The sequence below is a fragment of the Punica granatum genome, chromosome 7, assembly GCF_007655135.1.
Source record: "Punica granatum isolate Tunisia-2019 chromosome 7, ASM765513v2, whole genome shotgun sequence".
In the NCBI taxonomy this organism is placed as follows: domain Eukaryota; kingdom Viridiplantae; phylum Streptophyta; class Magnoliopsida; order Myrtales; family Lythraceae; genus Punica; species Punica granatum.
The window spans coordinates 17160783-17173568 of NC_045133.1; the positions used below are offsets into that span (position 1 = coordinate 17160783).

The 12786-nt window shown below is 38.2% G+C and overlaps 1 protein-coding gene across 1 annotated transcript; it reads left to right on the plus strand.

Annotated features, from left to right (window-relative positions):
- The first annotated feature begins 5574 nt into the window (after nt 1-5574).
- Nucleotides 5575-10180, plus strand: LOC116214725 (biotin synthase, mitochondrial). Its single transcript, XM_031550161.1, has 6 exons — nt 5575-6051; nt 7473-7652; nt 7950-8056; nt 8419-8624; nt 8861-9000; nt 9528-10180. The coding sequence occupies exons 1-6, from the start codon at nt 5842-5844 to the stop codon at nt 9834-9836; spliced, it is 1152 nt and encodes a 383-aa protein (XP_031406021.1). The 5' UTR covers nt 5575-5841; the 3' UTR covers nt 9837-10180.
- The last annotated feature ends 2606 nt before the right edge of the window (nt 10181-12786 follow it).

Genomic DNA, 12786 nt, shown 5'->3' on the forward strand with positions numbered 1-12786 from the left:
CTAACTATAAGGGTAAGTCATTGGATGACTTAAATTGTGAGGACTCATTTGTGATTTATTAATTAATTCGGATTAATTAATAATTGCATTTTAGTCCCTAGGGTAAAGATATATATAGATATGTTCTTACAGAAAACCCTATAGCACGATCTATCAATAAGACCCGATATATTAGAGAGAAAGAGAGGAGGCTTCAACTGAAAATTACAGCAGCTCAGCCACGTTATTTCCGAGGCAATTCGGAGTCTTTCTCGGCTCCAATTCGGTGTTTGGGTATTGTCCTTGACGTCCTTGAAGAGATCCTTTCATTCCGTGACGATTCCATTCGAGATCGATGACCTAGATCGGAGTGTACGGGTCGAGAGGAGTCTAATCTCGGTGGAGACGTGCTCGTGTGGACGAGCTAGAGGCCGGACACTTGAACGGCTAATTTGATCTACTCGAATCAATAAAGTTAGTGAAAAGTTCGCAACTTTTCTTATGGATTCATTGTGTGATGTTATTAATTCGTTTAGAAGACGATTCTTGTGTCAAGATGTGATCTTGAAGTTTTTGATTAAACGAGCACGCGATAAAAATTTGATTTATACCGTAATTAGACTTTTCGCTGCGCACGTGCTCGATTTTCTAACAGAACTATACTGAAACAACTTTGAAAGATTGTCTACCATTGAATAGCAAAAAAAAAAAACTGTTTGCTCCATATTATAACATTTGTAAAACTTTTTGGACCAACAATGCAAATCACAAAATTTTCACCCCTAAACGCACAAAATTGCATCAGTTATTCGCTCAACGGAATAGACGCAAAAGATAAAAAGAAGAATAATAAAAGAATAGACGCATGCAATGAACAATCTGCAACAACAGACAATCTTTTAACTTTTGATGATGCATACGAAATTAAAACTTTCTAAATTCCTTAGAATGAGCTCACCGCTTACCGCTATGGTTGCATGCATTTGTTTTCTTTTGGATTATAAGAAAGATCCATGAATATACTACATGTATGTATACATTTTTTTTTTCTTTTCGATTACAAGGAAGGCCCATGAATCTATTATATGCATGTACTCCTCTTTGATCGATCTCTTGTGTTGCCCCGCACACTTCTCTTTTATTAACAAAACCTCTCACATATGGCAAGTGGGCATGGTGGTCACCGCTTGTGCCATTTGCTCTTCAGATGAGTGCTTAAGTCAGCCATGACCTCTCCTTACCTCCAATCACAGTTATTGGGTTGCAGGGGTCACCAAATTTCACCGCGCGAAAACCATATTTGTAAGAAGCAATAGCCGTGACCACGGTCACTTCGAGATGGCACATCTCTTCCCGCATCCTCCATGTTCAGTAACCTGTTGCACCAGTCAGACACTTTTCCCTAGCAAAAGCAGGTTCTCTCTCCTTCGAGCAGCTTGCCGGATCGCTTTGCTCGAGATCCAGCTTGACTAGCAAAGACTTGCATGTGTGTATACCATTTGTCATTGCTGGAGGATCCAATGATAAAGGCCATTATTTCGTGAGAGAACATGCTCTCAATAGGAAAGACACCGTTCCTTTTCATCTTTCCTTCCTATGGCCTTTATCATGGTTTCTTCTAGTAATGATGAGTGGTACGCCACATGCACGCCTTGCTAGCCAAGCGGGATGCAGAGCCTAGTCGATCTGACGCGCTAAAAAGAGAATTTGCTATTATAAGGACAAGTGACTGATTGACGCAATAGGTTCCTGAGAATACGGAGGAAGCGATGCGAGCGTCTCCGTTTCAAGCGGGAGCACAAAGCATGCTCGAGTTGTTGAAAGGTGCCTAAAGTATTAGGAGCAGGAAAACGAGCACGTCCATCTTCATGAGAAGAGGGACTACACACCATCTTCATGAGAAGAGGGACTACACACTCCGTATGAGGACGCATTCGCGTGAAGTTTCTCGTAGGCATTTTGGATTGCCAACGATAGAGGGGCAAATGTTGATATCGCTAGGCGGTTGTTTATGTATAGAGATCTCCTTTCCCAATTCGCATGTTATTGAGAGTTTAGATCTCCATGGTATAATTAAAGAGAATTCAGTGAATTGATAAGAAATTGGGTATCACCACCTATCAGCTCAATGTGAGCATATTTGGCTCTCTTCACAGAAAGAGATATTAGACTTGGCATGGCGCGAAAGTATAACTTGCTCTAATACCATGTATTATATCCCCTGCGTTATTTCATTTTGAGTTTTTAAGTGGAAATGATTCTAAATTTGTATAAGTCTAATGAAAATATAATAGCCGTGGTCCTAATTCTAATACTAATTTGTAGAAGGAATCTAATCTGATGTATTTTAGTTTCGACTTTTGATAACGAACGAAGGAAACCGTCAGCCAATGGCTTTTGTGTCTCTGATAACCGGACTTCTCTTTGTGATGGCGGCGGGACCTTGTTCACGTCATCTTGCAAAGAGCCCCTCTCTTTCACTTTTTGGTGGATCAAAATAATTTTGACAAGAGAACAACTTCTGATGGTGACTTGCTATTCTTAGGTTTAAAACATTAATAAACGAAATAAGAAATTTTAAAAATAGAATTTTCTTCGCGTAAAATAAATTGAAACTCTCTTGATGACAATTAAAAATATGAAAAAAAATCATCTATCCTACTATTAATTCGAGCTGAATGTTTCTAATATGTCAAATAATACATTAGCTGATTAATAAATACTAGAATTACTAAAATTTAGTATAATTTTACACTGTTGTTATGTCAATTTTGAATAGATTATTAGGTACATGAAAATATACCATTACAGCGCACGAGATAGAATGCTAGTTCATGATCTAAAATTTTGTATATAAGCATTTATGAAGTGGTTAAAATAATAGAGCATTTTCACCGGGTTAATTACTGCTAGTTCCACGGGGCGCAACGGAAGCGAAAAAGGAACAGAAATTCAAAATTTCCTACCCGTGAAACTAATTCCAAGACCTACTAGAAGAATAAGAGTAAATAAAAGCGTATCTGGAATATTTAAAATTGTCGACCGAGCGTCCCATTCGTGACGCCTCTACCGGTATCCACACCGACTTTGTCGACGAGTTTTCGAGATCGGCGGTGCTAGCGGCCAACACTCGAAAGAAACACCGATGTAACACTCGAATTTTTAAGACTAATGGGGTTAATTCAAATTCAACAATTCAACTTGAATTTCCCCTCATTAATGCACGTACACACATATGTATGTATATGCTTTATGCATACATATATATCACATATATATGTATATATATAGCACACGTATATATCTATGTACATTTACATGCACACATATATATAACCATCAGGGGGAGACTTTCAAGTCTCTTTACCGATGTGGGACAAGAGGAATTTAGAATTCCAAATTGCCATGTGTCCTCACATGGATCGTGCATCAATTGTGTCCATTTAATCTAATAAATCGAGTCTAATTAATCGACAAATTTAATCTCATTAAATATCCGATTAATTAATCGCACCATAAATCATCTAATCTAAATTAGACGATTTTATTATTTCAAAATATCTCGTCAATTTAGTCGTAGTGTGTGACCCTGTAGGTTCCCAATTACGTTGATAGTAATATCGAAATCTCTATTTCAATATTACAAACAGTGAGCGGCATCTAGCAATGCATCACTATTACTCAAGTAATCGGAAAGTCAATTTCTCGACGAACCTTGTGACCTACGTTACCGTGTAATATAATCTCTTTGTCCTCTATATCTCTATTGAGCCCAAGGCATGGTCGATGACATCCTTGTATGGCTCAATATCTCTTTTTCTTGGTTTACCGGGTAAGTCTATCAGAACAAATGAGCTCGATATCATTATATCGACTCATTTGGGTATGCATACACTTTTAGACTTAACCACCAAGTGGCCGTGAGATATCGCTCCCGTTTCGTAGGAGGGACAAATCCTATCTTGGTCACTCACATCCTTTTCCATGCTTTGTGGCATACCCAATAACTATCTTTATAACCAGCCTGTTACGGTGGCGTTTGACAGTATCAAAATATACGACATTACACGTAGGAATCCATGGTGACCTCAAGTCAAAGGACCATTACACTATAGTCACTTTGAGATATGCTAATGACAGTCACGTAACAACCCATGTAGCAATATCATGGCGGATCAGTCCAATACACATTACTCTTAATGTATACATGTGATGTGATTTGATATCTCCATATCCATGACCTGTGAGACTTGGTCATCAATCAACACCCACACTAGTCTAACTGTATTATCGTTGTCCTAATTAATGATAATACTTTGACTATGGACATTTAGGAATAATGTTCGGTAATTATAGGATCTCACAATCAAGTCACACTTGATGCCTATTGAACATACTATTCCAAGGACATTATTGTATAAAATCATATTTAACGCAATCTACACAATAACAGATATGCCTCGTAATATAATGAAATACATGTCATATTACAGAACTGATGATAGATTGCCTCTAGGGCATATACCAATTCCCAACAATTACCTTGTTCACTTATTGCGATGTTCCTGTAAAATTAACACCCAAATGAATTATTATCTATTGAACTGTCATTTTTGCATGATCATCAACCTTTTGATATCTTCAATTTAACTTATGAAAACTCTCCTTATTTGAAGGGAGTTATTATTATAAATTGAACCTTCATTTGTTGCAATTGAGTTTGTGATGACTTCATTTATTTAAAAGCAGCTACCACAAATCAATTGCCTTTATTATTATTTTCTTTGTGAAATTTGTTCTTGTTGATTTAATTATATAATCTAACTTTCATACCAAACAGGCAACAACTTTATTATAACTTCTATATATTATTTGTAATCGTTGGAAAAAAAATATATAAATTAACTTTTTTTATATGTTTATTTTGGGCCGGCAAAATAAGTTCCTCACAACTCGAGCACTATTCCATGAAAGAACGGGATAAGCTTCAATTTTAATTTATTTTTTGTGGGGTCAGGGTTTTAAAACTCAAATTTCAACCTGCTTTTATCTCCACATTAGTTCAAACATGCCATCTGTGTTGGGTTTGTTCACGCGGAACATAATTCCCACGGCCTCCCAATCCAAGAGAATTGAGTTCCCTAGGGGGCGTTTTAACTCTGGTGTGTTTCTTTTGTTATAATATTTGGAATTTCCATGAAAAATCCGAAAATTTTGACGCTATGTTAGGTCGGTTGGACGTAAAAACAGACTTCTATCGGGTTAAGATTTTACGACCGTTTAAAAAAAAGTCTTGACGACCGAGGCTAAAATCCTCCGATTCGGATGGTGCGAAAGTAGAGGCAAATGGCACATACGTAACTGCCATTAAAAGCATGGGCATTTATCGTAGCAGAGATATTCAAAGGAAAAAGCTTTTCTATTTTTTTTAAAAAAATTTCTGAGTGATCCGTTTTTATAATCTTCACATTTCGGTGTAATGCCGATCCCAAGGCCCCACAATTGTCATTATTAATTTTTTTTTGCTAGGTAATTGTCATTATTAATTTATTACTATATGAGGCAATCTTTTTTGTAGCAATTCTTTTGACTTATTATTGTCGTCATATAGGAAAGAGGCAGAGGTTACCGTCCGGGAAAGAAAGTAGGAGAGTAGGGTGGAGGTGGGCAGGAAGGGTACGCACCGCAGAGTTCAACCCCCCCACTTTGGATATAACGACACGACACAGACACAGACACAGACGCACGGTGCGTGTGAGTGTCGGAGGGTCAGTTGAGTGAGTGTCTGTCTCGATCTTGCCTCCCTCCTCCCCTCCCCTGGGGATCTCATCTTCGACCCAATCGACTGATTCGACTGCGAAAATGCTGGTTATACGGTTGGCGATTCGAGGGAATGCCGCCGCGAGGCCGTTGTTGTCCGCTTCGTTTCAGCTCAGCAGCTGCTCCTACACTTCCTCGGCGGCCGCGGCGCACGCGGAGAGGACCGTAAGGGAGGGGCCGCGGAACGATTGGGCCCGGGACGAGATTAAGTCTATCTACGATTCCCCTGTTCTCGATCTCCTCTTCCATGGCGTAAGCACCACCACCCACCTCTTCAGTGCTGAGACCCCCCTGTAATTGATATCTGTGGTTTGTTCCTTGTGGAGGCGTCAATTGTGTTGGGTTGATATGCAATGCAATTGCAGGCACCATTTCCATTTATGGGCATTGCTTGTTTTAAGGTTTTGGATTAGATAGTTGCTGACATTTCGTCCCGTGGCTTCATCGTTAGCTTATACCCCTCTTTTCTTTTTCTTTTTTTGTTGTACGTTAGCTTATTCCTTTTAGATGGGCACATCGAAAGTTGGAAGTGTGCCCAGCTAAACTTGTTTTCTTTCTTTTTCCTTTATCATATCCTGAGTCTCGGCATTACGCCGATTGGATTGAGCTGACTGTTGTCGATTCATTAGCCCGGGCATCCAATAGACTTGGTAAAAAGTTAAGCGGAAGTTAGAGAGCTGGACTGGATACTTAGAGTTTGTGCACAAATTCCCCGATTACGGATTTCGTGTAATTGGTAGAAGTTCTTGTTCTTTCAGTTTCCCAGTAAAGATGTGGCTGTCAGATGGGTGAATTATAGTGCATATGATTTCCTGCCTTCATGGAGGACAATGAGTCGAGCAAGATTTGAGTTTTATTGCCAGGAAAAGTTTAAGTCAGGTCTAATAATGACCTCTTGAAGTATGACGGAGGAGAATTTTTGGTGGAAGACTGGCATACTGCTGCTTTTGTGGGTGAAACCGTGGAGATCACTTCTTCTTGGCTTAGAAATGGTCGTGAGAAGTATCTATCCTTGCATTTATAGTTAATGGGCTGAGGAATAACCGGATCATCTAATAGACCCTTTGAGCTGAAAGAGCATGAGGAGGAAACTTGTCCGGGAGCTGGTGCCCATGTCGTGCTGATAGTTGTGAAGAGTAGACTATGCATTTTACTTGTATTTTTTGAAGATGTGGTCAAACTGGTGAGGCTAGGGATGGTCAACTTGGGTGTTTAGGTGAGATCAGCCTGGCGTTCCTACTTTTGCCTTTTTGGTGGATTGCACTCTGTGAGAGTTGCTTTGTTGGCCAATGCTGGAGGGGTCCTGAGGGTGGTTCTGAGGGACCAAACTGCTTGTTTATCACTTCAAAGCACAATAAATGAATAAATTATGTGTGTGTGTGTGTGTGTGTGTGTAGTCGAACTTGTGATGTTAGCTGCATCTTTTGGGGTTATTCCAGATTGACAATGAAGAACCCATTATTTTGAGGTTTTTGTGAACAGTGCTCTTACTGATTTGGTTTCGAAGTATCTGGTGGTAAAGAGGTTATGCTTGGAACTTAAACTTTGCACAAAATCATAGAAAAGCTTCATGCCTAGGTGCTACTGCATAAATGATTAATGGTTATCTGGCCATTTCTTGAAGCGTTTTGCATATCTATTAGCTATGATTCAACTGAATTGCTGTTTCCCAGGCTCAAGTTCATAGACATGCTCAAAACTTTAGGGAAGTCCAGCAGTGTACACTCCTGTCTATCAAGACAGGCGGGTGTAGTGAGGATTGTTCATATTGTCCACAGTCTTCTCGGTACAACACTGGTTTAAAGGCGCAGAAGCTTATGACCAAGGATGATGTTCTTCAGGCGGCCCAAAAGGTCCACTTCTCTTTTCCCAACTCTTCCAATTTCAATTATATGTTTTTGTAATTCACTTTGTAAGAATCAAAATATTGAAACTGCAAAGAAGGAATATAATACTGTGCCTCTGTCTACCAACTAAAGCTTTTGAGCGAGTCGGAAGTGGCTCATGACATAGAGTTTTTTTTCCTAGTGACACAATATTCTCCACTACCCTAGTCAGTAGCTTGTGTTGAAAGATTTTTGGCTAACAATTTCTGTCACTATACTCTTTTACTTTGGTTTTGTGTTTAAATCTATTAAAAGCTTCTGCAGGCTAAAGAGGCAGGAAGCACAAGATTCTGCATGGGTGCTGCTTGGAGAGATACCATAGGAAGGAAGACCAACTTCAACCAAATTCTTGAATATGTCAAAGAAATAAGGTAATTCTAATGCGTTAAGATTATATTATATGTAATCTGTTGTAAACTGGCTGAGGTAATGGATAATGGTCGCTTATAGATAAATTGCCAAATGTGAGGGAAAATCTCTGGTTGATAATGTCCATCCTTTGAGCTTTCTGGAAGTTGTGCTATTTGCATTTTAAATGAGTTGCATGGAGATTACCCACTCTTGCAATCTTAATTGGAGTCTCTCTGAACATATGTTTTTGGGTTCTGCTTCCTGTCACAACTCCACATTCTAGATTCGTATTCATAATATCTTCTTCGTGTAGTCTTCTTTGTAAAAGAGATATCTTGTTGACATATTTGACCTAACAGTCAGCAATTTACCATGCAAACAGGGGAATGGGAATGGAAGTTTGCTGCACCTTGGGGATGCTAGAGAAGCAGCAAGCTGTTGCACTCAAGGAGGCAGGTCTGACTGCATATAACCATAACCTTGACACCTCGAGAGAATATTACCCAAATATAATTACAACTCGAAGTTACGATGAGCGCCTGAAGACCCTTGAGTTTGTCCGGGATGCTGGGATAAATGTCTGTTCAGGTACTTCCCTGAATATTACCCAAATTCCATCTTCACCGAAGACCTTTTTACTTTACACTGTGATAAGCTTGACTTAAGATGGTATATGTCTTTTAAAATGTGTTGATTTGCTTTTCAAATCATAATCCATTTTCTGAGACTTCTTTTCTAACTGATAATGGGGAACAAAGAAAAAAAAAAGTAACTGCAAATTGAAGTTAAAATTCCACTTGGTTATAGAATACTTGTATCTGTAGGAGGAATAATTGGGCTTGGAGAAGCAGAGGAGGACCGAGTTGGTTTACTACACACTCTGGCAACACTTCCAACCCACCCAGAAAGTGTTCCAATTAATGCACTCATTGCAGTGAAAGGCACACCTCTGCAAGACCAGAAGGTACGCCACCTAATATGCTTTAACTCGAAATGATCAGCATTCCACTTAATATGCTTTAACTCATATAATTTTGCTCCAGTAGCAATTACATTTCATTGCCATCATCATCATTCTATGCTGCTGTTTGGTGTTTCCTAATTAGAGGAGCAAGAATTGTCCCACATCCATAGGCCAAAAGAAAATAAATATCATTAGCCTGGGTATGTATGCCCTAGAATTGAAGCACATATGTGGTGGTTTCATAGCAATCACTCTCTGCAAATCCTGATATTAATGGCAGTTGACTTTAAGCTAATTTTTTCATTGCAATGATGCCTCCAAGTAGGTCATATTATTGTCTTTATTGTCTAAGCCAAGCCTATGAAGATTTGTTCAGGCTGAATTAGATACAATTCGTGGCATTAGAATCAAACATGGGATCTGCATCAATAACCACTACAGTTATGGATCCAATCTGAAGAATCATTGGAATTTTATGAGTTTTGATATAAGCTTGGGAGGCATCTGATTTTTCTTGCTTTGTATAGCCGGTTGAGATATGGGAGATGATTCGGATGATAGCCACTGCGAGGATAGTGATGCCAAAGGCAATGGTGAGATTATCAGCTGGTAGGGTCCGCTTCTCCATGCCAGAGCAGGCCCTATGCTTCCTTGCTGGGGCAAATTCCATCTTCACTGGCGAGAAGCTTCTCACGACCCCCAACAACGACTTCGACTCTGACCAGCTCATGTTCAAGCTCCTTGGACTCATCCCTAAGGCGCCCAGCTTCGAGGAAGGAGCCCTGAAAGATTGCATGGAAGAAAACTGCGAGGAAGCCGTTTCAGTCACTGGTTGAGAGGATCATTAATAATATTTGGGTATTAGTTTTAGGGGATGTCCTTTATATGGAATCATTGTGAAATTTCATGCGGCATTTAGTATTGTTATTATGGTAGAAGCAGCATAAACAAGTAGGATGCTCTTCATGGCTGCCTGATTCATAAGGGTGAAAATTCTAGGCAGAAAAAAAAGTTCAGGGAAAGCAAACGTTTGCAGTTGAGGGAGCAGGAAGCTGAGCACGACTGAGCTTGGTTCAGGTCGCTCAATCAAACATTTTCTTTAGGCTTGATGTCGAGTTCATATCAATTATCAATTATAATATATATAAAAGTCGGGAGAAGAAAGCATGCCATAACCAAATTGCAGTATCCTTACCTCCACGTAAAATAGATATTTCAGTTTAATGAATTTTACTATATATTTTGTTCAAACGTATTAATAAAAAAATCTTTGATTAGAGGTAGGTATTATCTCTATATATATATAATTATAAAAGTCGAAATAAAGTTTAGGATAATGTCACGTAGGACATAGGTTGTTTGTAGTAGAGTGGCTTTTGAAATTTTTACAAATTAAAACGTGACAAATGTTATCTTATTATTAGATCACTCAGAGTTTCAAAGGTCATTTAGTTACGAACGTCGAAGAGTCATTGATAAATGGTATTTAAGAGGTGAAAAATCTCATCATATGTGCACTATCATCATATTCACAAGACCAAGATAAAGTTATTTTTCTGAAAGTCGTGAAGAACTTCAATTTTTATTGACAATACTTAAATATAAACTTTGCAAGACATTATCAACAAGTATGAAAAATATCTATAAAATTTTAACCAACACATGATTAACAAGAGATCAACTTTAATAAAAAATATTGTGGAAAATAAAAAATAAAAACTAATAATTTTCTGAGGAAGAAATATTTGTCGAAGAATCTCTTTTAAAGTTATAATGGAAATTTTACAAAAGTGGTGATCATTCTTTTAGATATGTCTAATGATACTATCCTGCATATGCACGGATCTTGCATCTAGTATATATTAAATGGCCAAACAAGAACTTCAGGAAAAAAAAAAGGATCTTTTTCTCTTTCTTTTCTTACAATTCCCTAAATAGTGTAATCTTCTATTCTATTATTGTAGATGATACGTATCGTACATGCAATTTACTAATATTATTAAAACTGGTCCGGACGTCGAATCGGTCAAGGTATGGGTTCACGGGTTTATGGGTCCAACCAGAGATTCAATGGGTCGGACCGCACATCTAATTAAATAATAAATAATGCATATAAAATTAAGAAAGATTATGATATATTAAATATATACACAATAATTCAAATAATTGAAATAATGAATGAAAAAAATTTCTATTAAAATTGTTTCTTCCTTTGTTATGCTTAAAGAGATAAAGAATGATCAAAAGGAAATAAATATGGCTATTGCCTAAATGGTTAAGAGGCTAGGCATGTCGCTCTTAGGGAGGTTGAAGTCATTGATTCAAATATTCATGCATGCAATTTAATTTTTTAATAAAAGAAAACCTATAGAACCGGTCGGTTCATATGGTTTTATTGGGTTCAGTCAAAAAACTATTCGGTTTAATGGGCTCACCGGTCTAAAGGTACAACTTAGATCTTTAAGAGAATCGAACTAGACAAGGTGTCGGTTCCGAATCGAACCAGTCCGATCGATCGATCTGGTCCGGTTCCAAAACAGTGCATTGTATTTTTATATTACCAAAGCCGATGATCTATCCTTGAGTCACAGATAGATTATTTTGGGCTAAGCTAAAAAAATGATTGACTATTTCGAAAACTCATCAATGATGATCCTCCATGATTCCACTAGACATATCTGATGCATTTTAATTATTTATTTATATTATTTGTATTTAATAATAAATAGATTATCTTCTTGAAATGTTAAAAGTTTACTCAAAAATTTGAATGAAGTCCTTGTTATAAGAGATTTTTTTAGAGATCCAAATACCAAAATACCCTATAAATATGAAACAAAAGTTCAGTTATTTCCGTCATATTTTTATTACTATAATTTTCATACTCTAATTCTCGTACGATATCTCTCATTTTTCATTGTACCAATGAATATATATATATATATATATATATATTTGACAATGAGAGATGTCTGAATTTCGCCTGACTAATCGCCCAACTTACATGAATTCCCTACAAGGTCATGGGATCAGTCATTTAGTTTCATATAGACCATTCCTATTTAGCTCATATCATGGTTGTCAGAATTGCGATTCGAATCGTAAAATCGTACGATTCTAGGGAGTCACCGATTCCGATTCAAAGGGATGAGTCGGAAGAGGTAGAATCCGTTGGAATCACGCCACGAATCGCAAAATTGCAGAATCGGGCCAAACCCAGGCCCTGAAGAGGCCCGTAGCCCAAGGCCAGAAGCGGGCCGAAGCCCAGGCCCAACCCTCTTTTTCTTTTTCTTTTTTGCCCCCCTACTTCCCCCCATTATTCTTTTTTTACAGTTGAGTTTTCCTCTTTTCCCCCCTTTCCTCTTTTTTTCCCTCTATCCGAATCCCTCGTCTAGCGCTGACACCATTTCTCTCTTCTCTCCTTCTTCAGTTGGCGAACTAGCAACCGGAATTGATTCTCTGGCCTCCAATTCGACACGAAATTGCGGTAATTTTCAATCCTTCAGTCGCTCCAGTGATCGATTGATAGTAGGCGCCCCTTCGTGATGGAGGATGAACTGCATTTGTCGTCAGATTCTTTGCCTGTGCTGCTTTGTCTTTGTATTTCGTAGAGCTCTTGGTTTTGCTTTTGATTCTGATTCCGTTTTTCAATTTTCGTCATTTTCCCCGAAATTTGCTGCATTTAGGCGTAATTTGGCTTAATTTGTCTCATCATTTTAGTCATAAAACTAAGCAAGAATTCTCCAAGCTTTAGTTCTTACGCTATAGAGTTTTCGCCGGTGCCCT

Bases quoted from the DNA above. Each gene is read 5' to 3' on its own strand.
- LOC116214725 (XM_031550161.1), top strand. From the start codon at position 5,842: ATGCTGGTTATACGGTTGGCGATTCGAGGGAATGCCGCCGCGAGGCCG. The intron at 6,052-7,472 runs GTAAGCACCACC...GCTGTTTCCCAG, and splicing joins TCGATCTCCTCTTCCATGGC to GCTCAAGTTCATAGACATGC. The intron at 8,057-8,418 runs GTAATTCTAATG...CCATGCAAACAG, and splicing joins GAATATGTCAAAGAAATAAG to GGGAATGGGAATGGAAGTTT.